Source organism: Clarias gariepinus, chromosome 5, assembly GCF_024256425.1.
Source record: "Clarias gariepinus isolate MV-2021 ecotype Netherlands chromosome 5, CGAR_prim_01v2, whole genome shotgun sequence".
NCBI lineage: Eukaryota > Metazoa > Chordata > Actinopteri > Siluriformes > Clariidae > Clarias > Clarias gariepinus.
The window spans coordinates 19,174,781-19,191,469 of NC_071104.1; the positions used below are offsets into that span (position 1 = coordinate 19,174,781).

Consider the following 16,689-nt stretch of genomic DNA (forward strand, 5'->3'; position numbering starts at 1 on the left):
AAACACATGAATGATGCATCCATTGTGCATAGTGCCTACTATGCCAGCCATTGGATGCGGTGTTATGACCTGGAATTGGTCAGGTCAAAGACTCAGCAACGTTATATGACAATAAATGAAGTCAGGTGATGACCTGAAGATACTGAATGACCAAGTTATCACATCAATGGAATTTCTCTTCCCAGATGACATGCCCATATTCCAGGACTCAAATTGTGAAAGAATGCTTCTGGGAGCATGAGGAATTATTTTCACACATGAACTCGCCTCAACACTGTGTGCTGTAATCAAATTCAAAAGAAATTAAAGGTATTCTTGGAGAGTGCAACCTTTTTTAACCAGGCAATATAAAATATGGTACAAAATGTCAATAAGAATGTTGAATTCAAAATGGCTATTTTTAGTATGTAGTTCAGCAGTGAGGAATATAATTGCTTTGCATCATTTTTGCTTACCAATCTCTCCTACTGGTCCATCTGAGCCTGGAGGACCCGGAGGGCCAGGCACACCATCACCCTTATAAAAATATTTTGACTTTTACATATTAAGACATTCAACAGAATTTAAGCCAGTTTATAAACTAACAAGGTTGTGATAAAATTGCTACTATAAGCTACTATTGTGGAACCTCAGACTGCGAGTAAACCTGATCGAGCATTCCGCAAGACGAGCAAAATTTTGAAGCGAGTCTTTATATACGTATAAATAAGTATCATTGAGCATGATGTGGCATGTATGCGCTTCCTATTTCGACGCAGAGTGTCACGTGATCACAACTGAACCAATGGTTCTTCTCTTTATTGCGCTGCGAAATTGCGGGTAATCATCTGTGCATGTACCTAACTTGTATAGTTAACATCTGTACATGCATGTATTGTTTACCACAACACCGTGTGTGTGTGTGTGTGTGTGTGTGTGTGTGTGTGTGTAAAGCATTTTTTTTCTTTTGTGTTTGTATGTGTGTGTATGTGTGTGTGTGCACGCTTGTGTGAGTGAGAATCTCTATTTGGTGTAAAAGTCGTCCTTTTCCTCCTCCTCTCCTCTCTCTGGTTCTGTTTGCAAGCTAGTGTTTGTGTGTGTGTATGTGTGTGCGCATGTGTGTGTGTGTGTGTGTGTGTGTGTGTGCTTTTGTGAGTGAGAGTCTCTACCAGATTGTGTGTGTGAAAGTCATCCTACACAGTAACCCCCCCCCCCCCCCCTTATTTCTTACAAGGGAAATTCACTTTGATATATGAGTGTTTTGACATACAAGCACGCTTCCAAAATGAATTATGCTTGCAATTCAAGGTTCCACTGTACAAAAAATAAATAAATAAATAAATAAATAAATAAATGTAATTGGCTCCTTACATGTCCTGGAGGTCCCCTCTCTCCCTTTTGCCCCTATAAAAAAAGACCACCGTTATATTCTGTGCAAAAACAAAAAAACAAGATTAATTTACCTGTTGCTGTGGCATATTGGTAACAGAAAAATGGAGGCACCTTTGAGCCAGAAAAGCCAGGGGGACCAGATTGTCCCTTTTCCCCCTTTCAAGACAAAAAAAATATTGTACAATATTAAACATATACCTCCTTTTAAGTATAGTTAATTGTATTCAAATCAGGCAACACATATAAAAAATATATTATACCTTAGCTCCACTTTCTCCATCCTTTCCTACTTTTCCCTAATAAAAAAATTGTTGATAGAAATAGTTGATAAAAATAGTATATATAAATAGTATATATGTATATATATATGTATATATTTTAAGTTTAAAAGCCTAAAGAGAATTAGGATTATGAGTTTGCAAACAGCTTATCGTAAGAGAGAGCTTAAACATGGCAACTTACTATCGGGCCAGGAGGTCCTGGTTCACCTTTGATTCCTGCTTGATATGGTGAACACTGCTCAGATACAGAAAGGTGAACCATTACCATTACCATAACATGAAATGGTTAATTCCATCTTACCTTAAGTTTGAAATAACAGTTAAATATACAATGTTTATATACTGTATGTTTTACCTTGGGAACAATAAGAATGTTTGCTCTCCTACTGTACATGTGCACCCTGTACTTGTTGAACTGTACCTTCAGTGAAATTTGTATTAAGGCTTGGCATTTAAATTACTCACCATTTCACCCTTTTCTCCAGGGGCCCCTTTTTCACCCTATAAACAGATAAAGTGCATCATTTTCCATTCAGTAGATGTGGGTTTCTAAGATTTAAATAAGTAAGTAATGCAGGACAAGATGTATGCAGTCTGATCTATTAGTTAATAAACCTGGCTGCCAGTGAATTTATACAAATATGGATTATCAATAAAATGAATTTAAAAATGATAAAAGCCATACACGTGGTCCAACGATAGTATGGATTTCATCTGGTCTTTCTTGAGGTCTGGGTTCTGCAGGTGGCCCTGGCGGGCCTGTGAGGCCTTTTTCACCCTGATAATGGAACAGCAAATTGAGTTATATTAAAGAGATTTTGGATTAGGTTAGGTTAGATAGTTTTTTTTTTGTACAGTGTACAGTAGATATCCAGCGTTAAATTCCACAACCCTCGTTCCATTTAAAAAGTGCAAAGTTCACCTGAGACTCATATCAATTTTCTGCTGTCCCACTGAACTAAATCCAGTTCGTATCTTTCAAAGTCACGGTATATTTAAAACAAATTTAACACTTTTTTCTATGTATGGCTAGTTCCAGTAAAAAAAAAAATGTTGACTACATGCAAACTTAAATTCAGCCTTTTAAATTCATGTGCAAAAAGAGCTATATTATTTATTTTGTATTTTCATACATTTTGGTACAGTACATGTGTAAATGTGAGTTTCCATGTGTGGCTGGGGTCTGTGTGTAGCTGTGTTGGAATCATGATAGCTATGATAACGTTACATCTTATTAATTTGGGCAGAAACTTGGAATCTCACCATATATAATATATTGATAATACGGGGACAAACAAGACAAGACAGCACCATTTTCCATGCACACCATCCACAGCAACACTTTGTAGGGCAATTCAACAATCTGAACCTGTCTATCAGTCACCAACTGAATCCAATAAATTAAACATCAATTAAATATTAAAATCTGTTGAAGTAGTTAAAAATTTAGTATAGTGACTAATTGTAAAGGGAAATTTGGGTGAGGTCAAAAATAACCTATTCTGGGTAGTCAATAATTGATAGTAAGAAAATGAACAATACAGTATGTAAGGGTTAAATCAGATAAGTGTATCATCCTTGGCCAGAAATGTATATGTTTCTTAATATGTTCATAGATATGTTGATATGTTGACGGGTCTAAGTGGTATTTACTTTAGTGTCATGAAGAGCAGGTTAATGTGTGTGTGTTCTTACTCACCTTTTCACCTTTTTGACCAACGAAAGTAAGTCTATCTCCCTGCAACATAAATGAAACAGTTAGACATGAGTTTAATTTTATCTACATATTATTTGTTAATAAATGAACATTCAAATTAAAGCCTACAGGAGGGCCGGGAGGTCCAGGTTCACCGGGTGGTCCCTGAAAAGGAGGCCAGAAAAAATGTGTCATTTGATGACGTTTTAAAATAATAAGATTTTTAATCAGGCACTGATTTACTGAAGCACACAGTATTATGAAATAAAGCTATATATGACTTTAGAAGCATGTGTTGTCTGATTATGCAGTCACTCACTCGAAGCCCATCTAGTCCTGATGGACCAACTGGTCCTGGTAGTCCAGGGTTTCCTGCCTGTCCCTTAGAAAAGAGGCAGACATTTCAATATACATTCATAAGGGATATAAAACATAAGAACATATAAATCTGCATAAAAGCCATACTTACTGGCAATCCTGGAGTTCCTGGAAAACCTCTATCTCCTTTCTGAGGAATAAACCCACCAATAATACCACCTGGGTCACCCTGTAATAGAAAGGCACAAGGTTAATGGCTGGTTTACACTATATAATCATCGAAAGGTATTTAAGAGATAAAAGCGTCCGACATGACATTAAAAAAAAGTCTAAACATTTAGTCAAAATCAAGCCTCTTTTTTCCTACCTTTGCTCCTGGATCACCAGGAAAACCCTAAAAAAAAAAAAAAAAGCTGTAATCAATTAAACAACCAGATTCAGCTGAATTGGGAAAAATAATTCAGATAATTATAGAATCCATAGCCTCTCCATAGCCAATCAGTCAAAAAAGCTTCTACTTGTGTAAAATATAAGTTGTCTGTTCCTTACTGGTGGTCCTTGCAATCCTGGTATGCCTGGAATTCCATCTCTACCTTGGTCCCCCTGCAATATAAAAACACTTTCATCAACTGTAAGTTTAAACGTGTCGAACTGTGGTCAAATACATTGAGTTTTATAAAAATTCTCGATGTGAAACACATATTCTCCTTTAAAAGTAACTAAGAGATAAATTTGTAGTGTTTGCCTTCGTTCCATTGCAGCCTGGGATACCGCGCAGTCCCTGTGGGCCATCTTGACCTGGAATACCCTGCAGTGGAAATGTTACACACAATCAAGTTATATCTAAACAAATAAACAGGTAATATATGAGAATGGGGATGTATTGATCGTTTTTACTGCATATCAAGTTAAATCATCTAGTAATACATCACAAATATATTATTCTGTGCTTTTTTCCCTATTATCTGCACACAAACACACACACATATAAAATTGTAGATTTATATTTATTTCTAGATTCTCTTAAAAATATATCTACAATTAATCTCTATATAAATTGTACAAATAATTTTGGATATTTTCTTGCTTTATGTTGCTATATTCAAGATATATAAAGTTGATGGTTCAGCTGTGTTCATCACAGAGCAGCAGTTGCTATGATAAAGCATTCTGAAGATGCTGATAAAACACGTATAAACATTAGTGGCCCTGACAGGATCTACAGTAGTTCGCAGGAACATTTTAGTCCATAAAAACTTTGTAAAATAAACAGGGAGAACCACTGCCAGTAGGGTGATTTACAAAAAGTAATGCACAAATGGCAAAATATTATGTTAAAATTGTTGTGGTCATATCAGTGTGATTTTTTGCCAAAATACTATAAATCCACCAACCACAGTTTTGCTTTGTTTCAAAATCAGTAAATGTATTACACTTATTAATATAATATAATTAATATCAATAACATGGTAAATGGGTATAATTTACTGTTCACAGGACATTACTGCATATTTTGGATACCTTCAAGTAATACACATCAAGTAAATAATGGATCAAAACCATTTAGGAATTAAAAAAAAAGGCCTATAGTAGGCTCACTGAGGGTATTTATTATGCTGCCATCTGCTGTGCTGTGCCTGATGGTACAGAATGCAGAATTTATTGTGAGATCAGGTGAGCAGGTACTCGTGTACTAATGTACCTACAGTATACTGAAAATCAGATTGGTGTGTTTCGGGTATTCTAGCATAGACGACTGCATCTAGGTTTATACTGTATTTGATGACTCCTCAACTTAATTCTATCTGATATTGTTTTGATGTTAAAGTAGATAAATTATCATAAACGTTATAATGGGTAGTTGAAATCAAGTAGAAAACATCCATGGTAGCATGTACTGAGTATAAAGAAGGAATTGGTAAAGATGTCAAAGTTCATGTATTTTAATTAAAGACATCTAAAACATCAATCAAAGTTGTTATTAAGCAAGATTCAAGCAACATTTGGATGTTTACCAAACAAAATGTAGTTCTGCATCATGAAAATTAATTTATAATGCAGTGCAACCGTGGAGAGATCTACAAATGTCAGGGAGAAATACTCAGTTCATAAGCAGAGTAAAATTGCAGAACTTACCGGGTGCCCAGGAATTCCCGGAATACCAGGTAAACCAGGAGGGCCCTAAAATGAAGACATTGATATTTGGCATAACATGTTTTCTCAATATTCATCATTATTTATATAAACAAATACAAATATGATCATTTACAATAAAAGAAGAATGTGGATGAAAAAGCATGGCTTCATTTTAGAATCTCATACATGATTAAAATATATTGTGATATATTACAAATTCTACTCAATATATTGAGCCAAACATCAACATATGTACATTTTACCCATGAATATTATTGTTACTACTGCTACATATAGTTATGCTAAGGAGTACATTACATATTACATGTGCTCTTATACTACTTCTTGCTTCATTATGTATTGAAAATCTGAGAGCTGTTGATTTTGGGAGCTGAGCTATGATTGAGTGTCAGTTAATTTCAACAGCAAGTGTCCTTAAATATATGAAAAAAGCAACAAATCACATATTCAGGTATATTGTATACATGGCCATACACAGCCTAAAATAATTCGATGTAAATACAGAATATAGGCAAAATACCGTTATAGAAAAAAATAAATTTTAAAGTAACTGTGACTATTCTCCTATGATTAAAAGTGACAATAATACAGTAGATACTGTAGTTTTTTTTATAATTCTGTTTTACACTCAAATCTATATTATAGTGATATCGTCTTATGTATGTTTTTTTATAAATAGGGATGAATTAAATTTATTATATTCAAATTTCTAATTAAAATTAGTTCCTCTTCCACTGTTTAATATCAACTTTAATTATAATTTAGTGTCTTTAACAGCAATTGTATACAGTACAAAGGTCAAATAATGAAATGTATCTGAAGTCCTATACAAATCTAAATAAAAATACTACTAAAAAAACGTGCCAAAAATTTCACTTACCCTTATTCCTTTCATTCCATTAGCCCCTGGCTCACCAAGATCTCCCTATAAGAACACAGAAGTTATGTTACAATTGTTTTTGTGTTTTTTTCCATAGTACTGGGAAGCATTCTCAGGTTAATAGCCTCTGGTTATTTATGTGAAGAATAATGCTACATAACATTACTATTCCAGGCACTATAGTTTAATATAAATTAATATAGATAACAAGGCATTCTGTACACTGTCATGCAGTAGGCTGCATAAATGATTTGTGTGATTTATCTGGACATTGGTTATTGCATACCTTTGGTCCCATTGGCCCTTGGGGGCCCTCATGACCTTGCACACCAGGAAATCCCATATTGCCTTGTAAGCCAGGTAAACCCCTCTCACCCTGTTCCAAGAAAAAAGAAAAAAGATTATCACTTGTGTGACATACTAGAAGGTATGTATATAAAGCCTAAATGTAATTCATAGGAGAGTGTACTAAATTGGGACATTCAGAAGTTATGTTTTCTGTATAAAATACAAAGTCTTTGTTTTTTTCTGTCGTTTTATCAGATTTTTAAAGAGGTACCCTGTGAAGACCATTAGATGGAGCCACAGAGCTTTCCTTTCAACCTTCCATTTCCTTTTATATCATGAATGTAAGGTTTTTCTTTTTTCTGTTTTGTTTTGTTGCCAAGGCAACTCTGTTTAGGTACTGTAAATTACATGTGTACATGCTACGTATCATAAAATGATTTTTATAAATGCATTGTTAAAAGTAATAATAATAAAAGGTAATAAAAAAACTAAATAATATATATTTTAAAGAAAACTTTAACCATATACAATTTTAAAAATGGGTTTAACAAAAAGTATGAAAATATTTTGCACTATATTAACAAACTTTTCTAATATTTTATACATATATAGGTGTTGTAAATGTTTAAAAGCTTAAATAAATTAAGAGGCAGATTAAAAAGGCAAATTACAATGTACATTTAGTATACATCCTCTCTCTCTCTCTCTCTCTTTTTTTTAATCAAATCTGCATTTATCGTGTTATGAGATTGTGCAATTATAACTGGTAATTATCACACAATGTATTATGCGGTAGATGCTTTGTGACTGGGATTTTAGCGTATGCTGGGAAAACAAACAAATAAAACAATAAATTAACATTTTACATGCAGTACTATCTAAGCAACTTTTAAACTCTACACTTGTGTGTTTACATGACCATTACATATCCTTTAACCTTTTAAACTCAAATAATACATTTTATCAATGAAAATGGGGGGGGAAGAAAAAACAATGCACTGGAGAGTCAGAATTAAAACATTGAGATGTACACACCTTGGCCCCCTTTACACCACTGCAGTCACACTTCCCACATGATGAACCTGAACATCCCTGGGGGTAAAGAAAAAAAAAGAGATGTTTTATTATTAAGGTCCACCACTAGGTGGCAGCAAGTGCACATAATGTAATACAAGTGTTTTTTTTTTGTTTTGTTTTTTAAATACACGCTGCAAACTTTATACGTCACATAGTATATTTATAAGTCCAGTAATTACTGGAAATATGGAAATAAAAATTACTTGGATATTAAAAAAAAATTTAAATGATGAATATAAAAGTAAAAGTTAAAAATATATGAAAAGGTATGTGAAAAAAAATCTGACTGCAATTTAAGTGTGAGGCACTATTGTACCAACATTCTTGCTATTGTGTGCTTCTCCATCCTGCTGGTACTGGGACAGTTTTCCTCATTTTCCTGCACATAACAGTGGAGTCTATAATTTGCTGAGAATAGTTTGCACTGGTTTCTTTCATGTGCGGTTCTGTTGTTGTGTCTAGTTAGAAAGTCCTGGGTACTGTATCTATTGTATATTTTGTTTTATGACGTGTCGTGTGTCGTGCCCCACTGTATTGTGCTACTGTATTGAGTGATTCGAAGTTATTTGGAGGAATAACACTAAGGCACAATTGACTTTCCTTGAAAATGTCTGCGTGCTGGCGTTCACTCTCTAATAAACAAGTTTTAGAGCCAGCAAGACCAAATGTTCATTGCTTCATCACTTCCTGCACAATCCTCTTCAGTGTCTTGGCAGTCTATCCTGGGAATGAAGATGCACATAACTTTTGCTTCTTTCCTACATCTTGCTTTCCCTCAGAGGCAGTCATTCTTTTGCTTGCACGTGAGGCACTTTGCCAAACATTTGCAGTGAGAAAACAGGCCTGGGATTCAACCCACTCCTGCCCTCACAACCCCACCTCCTCCTTTTGTGTTTTGGGTAATTGGATCAGTGTGTGGGTGCTGTGCACGACCATGAGAACCGCTGGTCTCCCAAAACTATCTCAGCACTGCCTCTGGGTCAGGCTATTCTGACCATGAGTGCCTGTCCAGTGCCTGACCATCAGTGCCTGAGTTGAAGGACTGTCATTTCAAGTACTGTTTATCAGATTTTGCCTTGCTTGATCATAGCATCGATACCCTTAAACAATCTAATACACGTAGTAAATAGTATATAATATATTAATGCCAATTCTCTCACCACTACATGTCCCACCATTCACACGTTGAGATCTATGATGATGCTCCTTAATGTTGACTGTATGGCTAAGAGGTAACGTAGTTGCCCTGCAATCCTCATAAACCCTAACATGTGTGTAGAGTCTTATCTCTGCACATGTTTATTTATCCTTTTATCACATCAGTACTGTTATAATGGCCATCTTCCAATCTCACACTCCCAACATTATCTTAGATCAGGATCACATACACACTGACACATGCATCTTTTTTTCCTTCCTATGTCAGTCTTGCATTTCCACAAACCCAAATATGTTATGAGCAGAAAAAAACACGAACCATAGAAGAATGATTTAAAGATAATTATCTTAATATGGTCCCAATACCATTTCTATAGATGGGGAAAAAAAAAAAAAAAAAAAAAGAGCTTGGATGTATGTGCATCGCGTGCTGTTAGGACATGCTTTGAAAGTGTCGTGAGTTTGAGCAATAACATGAAGCCACGGATACATAAACTAACGTTTTGGAGGACGTTTTAAACAATCAGTCCTGTCCTACGATAAACAACTATGTCTATACAGGGGAAAAAAATAAAAGAAGTGATAAAAGAAAGGATCAAAATGGGAGGGGGAAAGGAGAAAATGAATCAGAACCTATTCTGTTTTTTTCCACTAATCTGAAGCCAAGTTTTCAGGTAAGAAAATCTCAAAACATCAACATACAAGCAACCTGCAGTATGCAGTATTGTAGTATTTTATTCTGCGACTCACAAAACTACAGTATATTCTAACATTAAAGCTCTTCTTCTATGTGTGATCTCTGTGTTAACAGTTTCAAAAGTACAGTACATAATCGATATATGTACAGTACAATACAGTACAGTATGTACCTACAGGTGATTGATGAACAATCCATCACACTTTCATGTGAAGAAACGTGGAATGAGCATTGTGAAGCCCAGAACCAGCACAACTTTGGCATGGCATTTTTCACACGGTGTAGCGTCAACTCAACTCACACTGCATCTATGTAAGACAGCATGCTGATGTCTACATAAGACAACATGCTGATATCATACAACACAGCAAAGCTATGAAGTGGGAAAAGACTGATAATAGATATCTGCCAAAATCAACAGTTAAGGGAAATGGCTTATTATACAGATATACTATCATCATTTCGATCATTTCATTTATGAAACAAGAAGATGTCTGTTTCATGTCATATCTCTCACAAACAATTACTTGGCTAGGTAACTGTGTTGAGAAAAAATGTTATGAATCCGAAATTTCTAAATGGAGGATTCATCAATCTAAATTTAAACATTATCTAACTTTATATGTCTGTATATGTCCATAAGTACGATTCGTAATACACAATTCACTAATGGTCTTGAATTAAAGATTACATTTTCTAATTAAATACATATACAGTACAGTACATATACTATAAATTATACCTCATGGTCTTATACCTCATATATTATACTTCACTAGTGTACAGAACCAAACTAAGAAAAACATTGAGCAACTTACACTATAATTTTCAAATAATATAAATAAGAATATTAGATAACCCACATACAAACTTAAAGAAATCTACAACTAATACAAATAATTTATTCGTGCCCAACTAAACAATTCACGAATATATTCATTCTGGGCCATAAACTGTTATCTTTGGTTATGGACATTTCTCCATGCAGGGGGAACAAGGAACTTATGATCAGTTTGAATAGCTTCATAGTGTAATAGGGCAGCATTTAGGTGAAACCAGCCCCTACAGCCAGCACATCTGCTTGTTAGACCCTGCAAGGAACTCATGAATCAAACTGATGTGTGAAATTGCTGTTTAGCTGTTTAGTCTCCCAGGATGATAATAATTGGCCTATCGTGTTAAAATTTTAGGACATTCTAAACAGACTGATTATAAGGCAATCAAGGATTCTCATTTGATTTTCCTAGAAGTCCAATACAGATTTGTGATGTGTGGACAGTGGCCATGTATAGTGGCCAAATATTTAATATTTAAATCGATGGAAAATTCACCCACTCACTCACTCACTTATTCTCTGTACCGCTTATCCTGTATAGGGTTGCAGGAGGCCTGGAGCCTATCTCAGGGGACTTAGGGCACAAGGTGGGTTATAGCCTGGAACGCTATACACCAGTAGCCACCACTGGCCAGTGCATTCCCAGGACATGTTATTGACAAACGCCAATTACCCTAATCTGCATGTCTTTGGACAGTGGAGGTAGACTGGACTACCCAGGGAAAACCCGCCAAGCATAGGGATAACATGCCAACTCACATGGACCCGAAGACGGGACTTGAACCCTCAAGTCTGGATAATGTGAGGCTACAGTGCTAAACACTACATCACTATGCAGCCTGCTTTATTCTAAACAATACCATTACAGCTTAATGAGATGCCAGGAACTGCTGAGTTAAAGTATCCTACTCTTAACCAGAAAGAATATGTTGTTGTTTTTGTTTGTCAAACAGCTAAAAGACACCCCTTTCTACCAAGCAGTAGTTATTTGTCACCGTTTCTCTTTTTTTTTTGTGTCTTCCAAAATATCTCTTCTGCTCTATGGGCATGGTTTTCTTTACCTTATAATGTCCACAGACAGGTGTCAAATTATACAAAAAAAGGTGTAGTTTGGCTTTACAGTATGTATCCCCTTAATGGAAAGGCTACCTGCGAATCAAAACAATAATCTTCTAAATGATCTGTATCATTCCAAAATAAAACACATCTATCATAATGGGAGTAACATTTTCCAGGATAACAACAAAACACATTTCCTTAGCACGAGAGATTACAGGACACTTCGACTATATATATAATTTTTTATGATAGCCACCAGATTTTAACCAAGTTGACATCTGTAAGTGATTTGGATTTGGCGAAGTACTGTACACCTACCTATTATCAGTAATTAAGAATAACTAAAAAAATAGCGATCTCTTTAGCATAGGATAAGGGACTTGGAGAGTTCTAATGGCTTATGGTGATCTTACACAACACTAAGACACTGCATATTTGTCTATACTGCTACTGTCTATATTGCAAATAAAAGACATGCAAAACTTAAAACGCAAACCATAAGACCTACATAGACTTTTGAACTTAGGAACATTTATTTAACTATGAAGCATTTTAAAATACGAACAGTAACAATGAAGCATTATTATTCTTATAGAATACCGTATACCGCTTTATCCTGTAGTCAGGTTCGCGGGGGTCCTGGCGCCAATCCCAGGAGACTTAGGGCACGATGCAGGGTACACCCTGGACATGTTATGGTATATACCCAGATGTCAATAGAAACGCGTACTTTTATGACAAAATAAATGATCTTCTTTGAAAATTTGTTGCCTTTATTATAAATAATATTTGTTTTTTTTTATTGAAATATATGTATTTTTAAACGTTTATAAGTGAAAATTCCACAGAAATGTCAGATTTTTGCAGAGGCCAGATTGGCCTCCTTTTATAGTTCAGTTTAAAGACAAAGACAAAAATTTTGAGTCTCTTAAAGTCTAACACCTACCATAATGTCCAAAAATCTAAGACTTGAGGTGTGCACAAACAGGGCATGAAATCATTTGTTAAAGGTCTCCTGGATAACCCTGACCTGGTTAAACTCTAACTTCTAATACTGCAGCTCATGACATTCACATATAAATACATTCAGATAACAAACAATGTGACAACAACTATGAAAAGCATATTAAATAGTGATAATCTAGAAACTATAATTCCATCAAACTATGGAGGTGAACAGCTCATGTTTACTTATTTGTGTCCTTAAACCTACACTTACAGCTGGCTGTCATATGAGGAGGGGTTTGGATAGGTTTTGCTTCATAAAGTCAGGCTAATTAGCCCACACATAGTAACTACAGCATTTTATGAACCTATTTGCATTATATTGACCAATAAAGTATCTCAAATAAATAGGAAAGGAGTTAAAAATTATACTGCTTGAAAAAACTTGCTATTAATGCTACTAATTTGGAAAGTTAAACATCTGTAATGAGACTCCATGCTGAGCATTTGGACTAGTGGATTGGGTATGTTGAATTATGCGTACCACAACTAAGTCAAAACAAGCATGACATATGTAAGGGTGAGAGTGTGCAAATCTCTCAAGTCTTTAGTTGTACTGATGGTATCCATGCAGCTCATGTTCTGCTATAGTACATCTGACATCCTTTATGCAGGAAACATAAGTTTCCTATCTTAGACAATCCTGAATAAATTATACGGCTCGAACACCATTGTCTTAAAGAACGTGGAATGGAATTTCTAAAGTCGAGCCAAGTGGAACAGTTAAGCTAAGTGAACTGGGACAATAGGAGGAAAGAGGGGGAACCCAACTTGTACAGAGAGGGAACCGTCACCACATGGATGAAGTCATTGTTCAATATAGTATGAATTTGAATATGGTTAGCTCACATCTGGAGACAGCTGGGGTGTTATCTGCTCTTTGTAGCACAGCTTGCTAGTGGGAAAAAAAATTCCCACAGTCATTGCCCGAGATATGGGATCAGGCTTTTCTGTCATCTCACAATGCACATATTGAGACTATGCTGGTGGGTACATCTGAGGCCATCAGCAATGCATTCCTAATCTGAAATGCCCCAGCCCACATCTTTTATGAATGCATATACAAAATTCTAGTGTCTCTGCACTTTTGGAAAAAAAAAATAGAACAAGCTGATCATATCACAATGCCAACTGTCTTAGAACAGTAATGATACATCTATAAAAGCAAAATTATATTATGCATTGAATGCATTGAATATACATCCTTTGTTTGTATTAATTTTACAGCTGTTTCCCTTGTGTGTAGGATGTCATCATTGTTCCTATGTTTTTTTGTGGTTTTATTTTAACACACTTCTTCTGACTTCTTCTACCCCAACCTCATCAATTATAATTCATTATAAATATTTCCTGTGACATTAACTAAGCACGTTTGAAAGGCCAGGATTGATATTTTTTTACACCTGAAGGTTGAGGCTAGGAGACTTGATGGAAGCTAATTTGCAATCAGCTCCCTCATATGTGTGTGTGTGTGTGTGTGTGTGTGTGTGTGTGTGTGTGTGTGTGTGTGTGTGTGTGTGTGTGTCTGTGTGTGTGTGTGTCTGGGTGTTGTTTGGTCTGAAGGAAGCAGAAACCTTTTTGTTCCTTTGCCATAGATGGGAGATGAGAACGAGCTGGTTTCTAAGCAGCACAGACAAACTTGGTACACACACTTGTTTAAACATAAGTAGCCATACAAAAACATTCAAATGTCCTTGCACAATTCTGGATAAATTTACCAATCTGATGGGAAAAAACATAGGACAACATGTGCACCCACTTACACATAGGACAACATGTGCACCCACTTACACACATGCTTAGACACACACACACACACACACACACACACACAAGCTGTGTTTAACATTTTAGATGTTATAAAACATAGGCCAGAAAAGCTCACTAAGAAAAATCACTGACAGACACGAGGGGTGTTTAGAACTCTGTGAAAATGGGAAACTTAAACCGGAAATTCTGAGAAATGTACTTGAGAAAGTTTATACTGTATAGGGAAAAAAGAGAAAAGGAACTCCTAAGCTCTTAGACTGTCATGCAGTGCTGACGTCTAAGTAATACCATTCATCAGGTCCTTATTCTGAATGGTTTATAATGACAAGAAACAACCACTGTCACTGACAAAACAGCAAATGGAAATTTAAATGAATCATGTGATGGGCCCCGTCAGGGCATCCAGGTCAGTAAAGAAGTGAAAGGGCCCCAGGAGGACAAAATGTAATATACACTAATTATGTACATTGCCATTTTAGAAGGGTCAAATCAAGCAAAGAAAAAACTAAGAAGATTTTATATTACTGGAACTGGGTTAAGAGCACTTCAACACATTATCCACACCTGAAAGGATCGTGCTTTTGGATGGAACATGGGCAGAAAAACATTCAAGAATGGACATCGCATAAGCACTTGGTAAAGTTGAAGGGTAAAAAAAAAAAAAACAGTAAAAACCAAAGCAATGTTTAATAGTGAAAGTAAAAGCATTTCCAAACAAACATAAAAAAATCACTTACAAAACACAATTACAAAAAAAGGCTTCAGTTTGCTAGGGTACCTAAAGGTCTGATGAGTTCAGATTTACTTATTCCTGAGATATCGGTGCATCAGGAATAAGGTAAATGAAATGAAGCGCATGAAGTGATACACCCATCATGCATAATGCACACTGTACAGGCCTGTGTTATGATGAGGTCGAAACTTATGTGACAGTAAAATGAAGTCAGCTGTGTTACAGTGGCGCGGTATGGAGAGCCGCACCACGAGATGTTTGAATGATAAGAGCCCTGAGGCAGGGCTTTAGAGGGGGTCAGTCAAGTAGTGAGTGCTTATGATATGCACAAGAAGACGTGGGATTATTAATTAGAAACGTAAAAGGAAATTGAAAAAATAATGAACAGAGGTCATCTGTCTACGCGAGAACGGACAGGCCTCTCGAAACTGAGCGGTTCACTGCATATCATACTGTGTATGACTGTGTATGTGACAAATAAAATTTGAATTTGAAACAAAAAACTAAAGATCAAAGATAGTTGTGTGTGTGCTTTGCACTATAAACACAGAGCGCACGCCAAACTGATGCGTGTTGCTCTCTTTCACTTTCTTTTTTGGTCTTTGGCCCCGATACTTTACCAAGACCCTTTATATACTGTAGACACGCCGCCAGGTGCTGATTCAGACGTTCAGGCTGATTGAATGACGGCGGCGTTGCCTGGCAACCGCGTGTATAAATGGCCGCGCCTTTGCCTGTTCTTCAGAACTCCGCGTGGTAGCAGCCTGCGGAGCTGCCCGTTCTGAACAGTTCATACGCGGCTCTGCCCCTCGCGCGACCCGCGTCGTTACAAGCTGATGACCTGAATGTACTGAATGTCCAGGTTATCGCATCAATGGAGTTCAAAGGTGATTGAATTACATAGGCTTTCAATCATTTATTTAAACTGTTTGTTTTTTTGTGGGAATAAATTTAGTGAAGGCGAGATGAAGCTTCATAAAGCTCTGAAGCCTTCCAGCCAATTGGTTCACAAAAGGGTTCATATCTCGAGGCTTCATTTGCACACAAACCCCCCCTACTGGTCAAAGAATGTAAGACGAGCAGATGTGTTCGGAGTCATCTTACCAGTAATGTACAGTATGTGATCCTCTTAAAGCTGTCTTGCCCTATAGGTTGGGCATTGGAATTATACATGATTTTCATTCAACTCTGCATTTTCCTATTGTAAGCACAAGCGAATGGCCCATTTAAACAATCTGTTGTCTCCTCCTATTAGTGCTTGTTTGTAAATAGTGTGTATAAGATTTTTATTCCTGTTACATTTTGATCAATGTTCCATGGTAGTAGAACACATACCAAAGTGACCCTCCTTTATTACATTAATA

The 16,689-nt window shown here is 36.0% G+C and overlaps 1 protein-coding gene across 2 annotated transcripts in view; it reads right to left on the reverse strand.

Moving 5' to 3' along the window:
• col4a1 (collagen, type IV, alpha 1) overlaps window positions 1–16,689 on the reverse strand; it is a 49,723-nt gene that overhangs the window by 23,779 nt on the left and 9,255 nt on the right. For both annotated transcript variants that reach the window (XM_053496135.1, XM_053496134.1), the window contains exons 2-19: window positions 8,027–8,083; window positions 6,990–7,079; window positions 6,704–6,748; window positions 5,803–5,847; window positions 4,412–4,474; window positions 4,216–4,269; window positions 4,034–4,060; window positions 3,818–3,895; window positions 3,668–3,730; window positions 3,478–3,513; window positions 3,352–3,390; window positions 2,338–2,430; window positions 2,118–2,153; window positions 1,834–1,887; window positions 1,632–1,667; window positions 1,483–1,527; window positions 1,351–1,383; window positions 456–516 (exon numbers count right to left, since the gene is read on the reverse strand). In XM_053496135.1, the coding sequence (XP_053352110.1) occupies window positions 456–516; window positions 1,351–1,383; window positions 1,483–1,527; window positions 1,632–1,667; window positions 1,834–1,887; window positions 2,118–2,153; window positions 2,338–2,430; window positions 3,352–3,390; window positions 3,478–3,513; window positions 3,668–3,730; window positions 3,818–3,895; window positions 4,034–4,060; window positions 4,216–4,269; window positions 4,412–4,474; window positions 5,803–5,847; window positions 6,704–6,748; window positions 6,990–7,079; window positions 8,027–8,083 (955 nt within the window). The remainder of the gene's footprint in view (window positions 1–455; window positions 517–1,350; window positions 1,384–1,482; window positions 1,528–1,631; window positions 1,668–1,833; window positions 1,888–2,117; window positions 2,154–2,337; window positions 2,431–3,351; window positions 3,391–3,477; window positions 3,514–3,667; window positions 3,731–3,817; window positions 3,896–4,033; window positions 4,061–4,215; window positions 4,270–4,411; window positions 4,475–5,802; window positions 5,848–6,703; window positions 6,749–6,989; window positions 7,080–8,026; window positions 8,084–16,689) is intronic.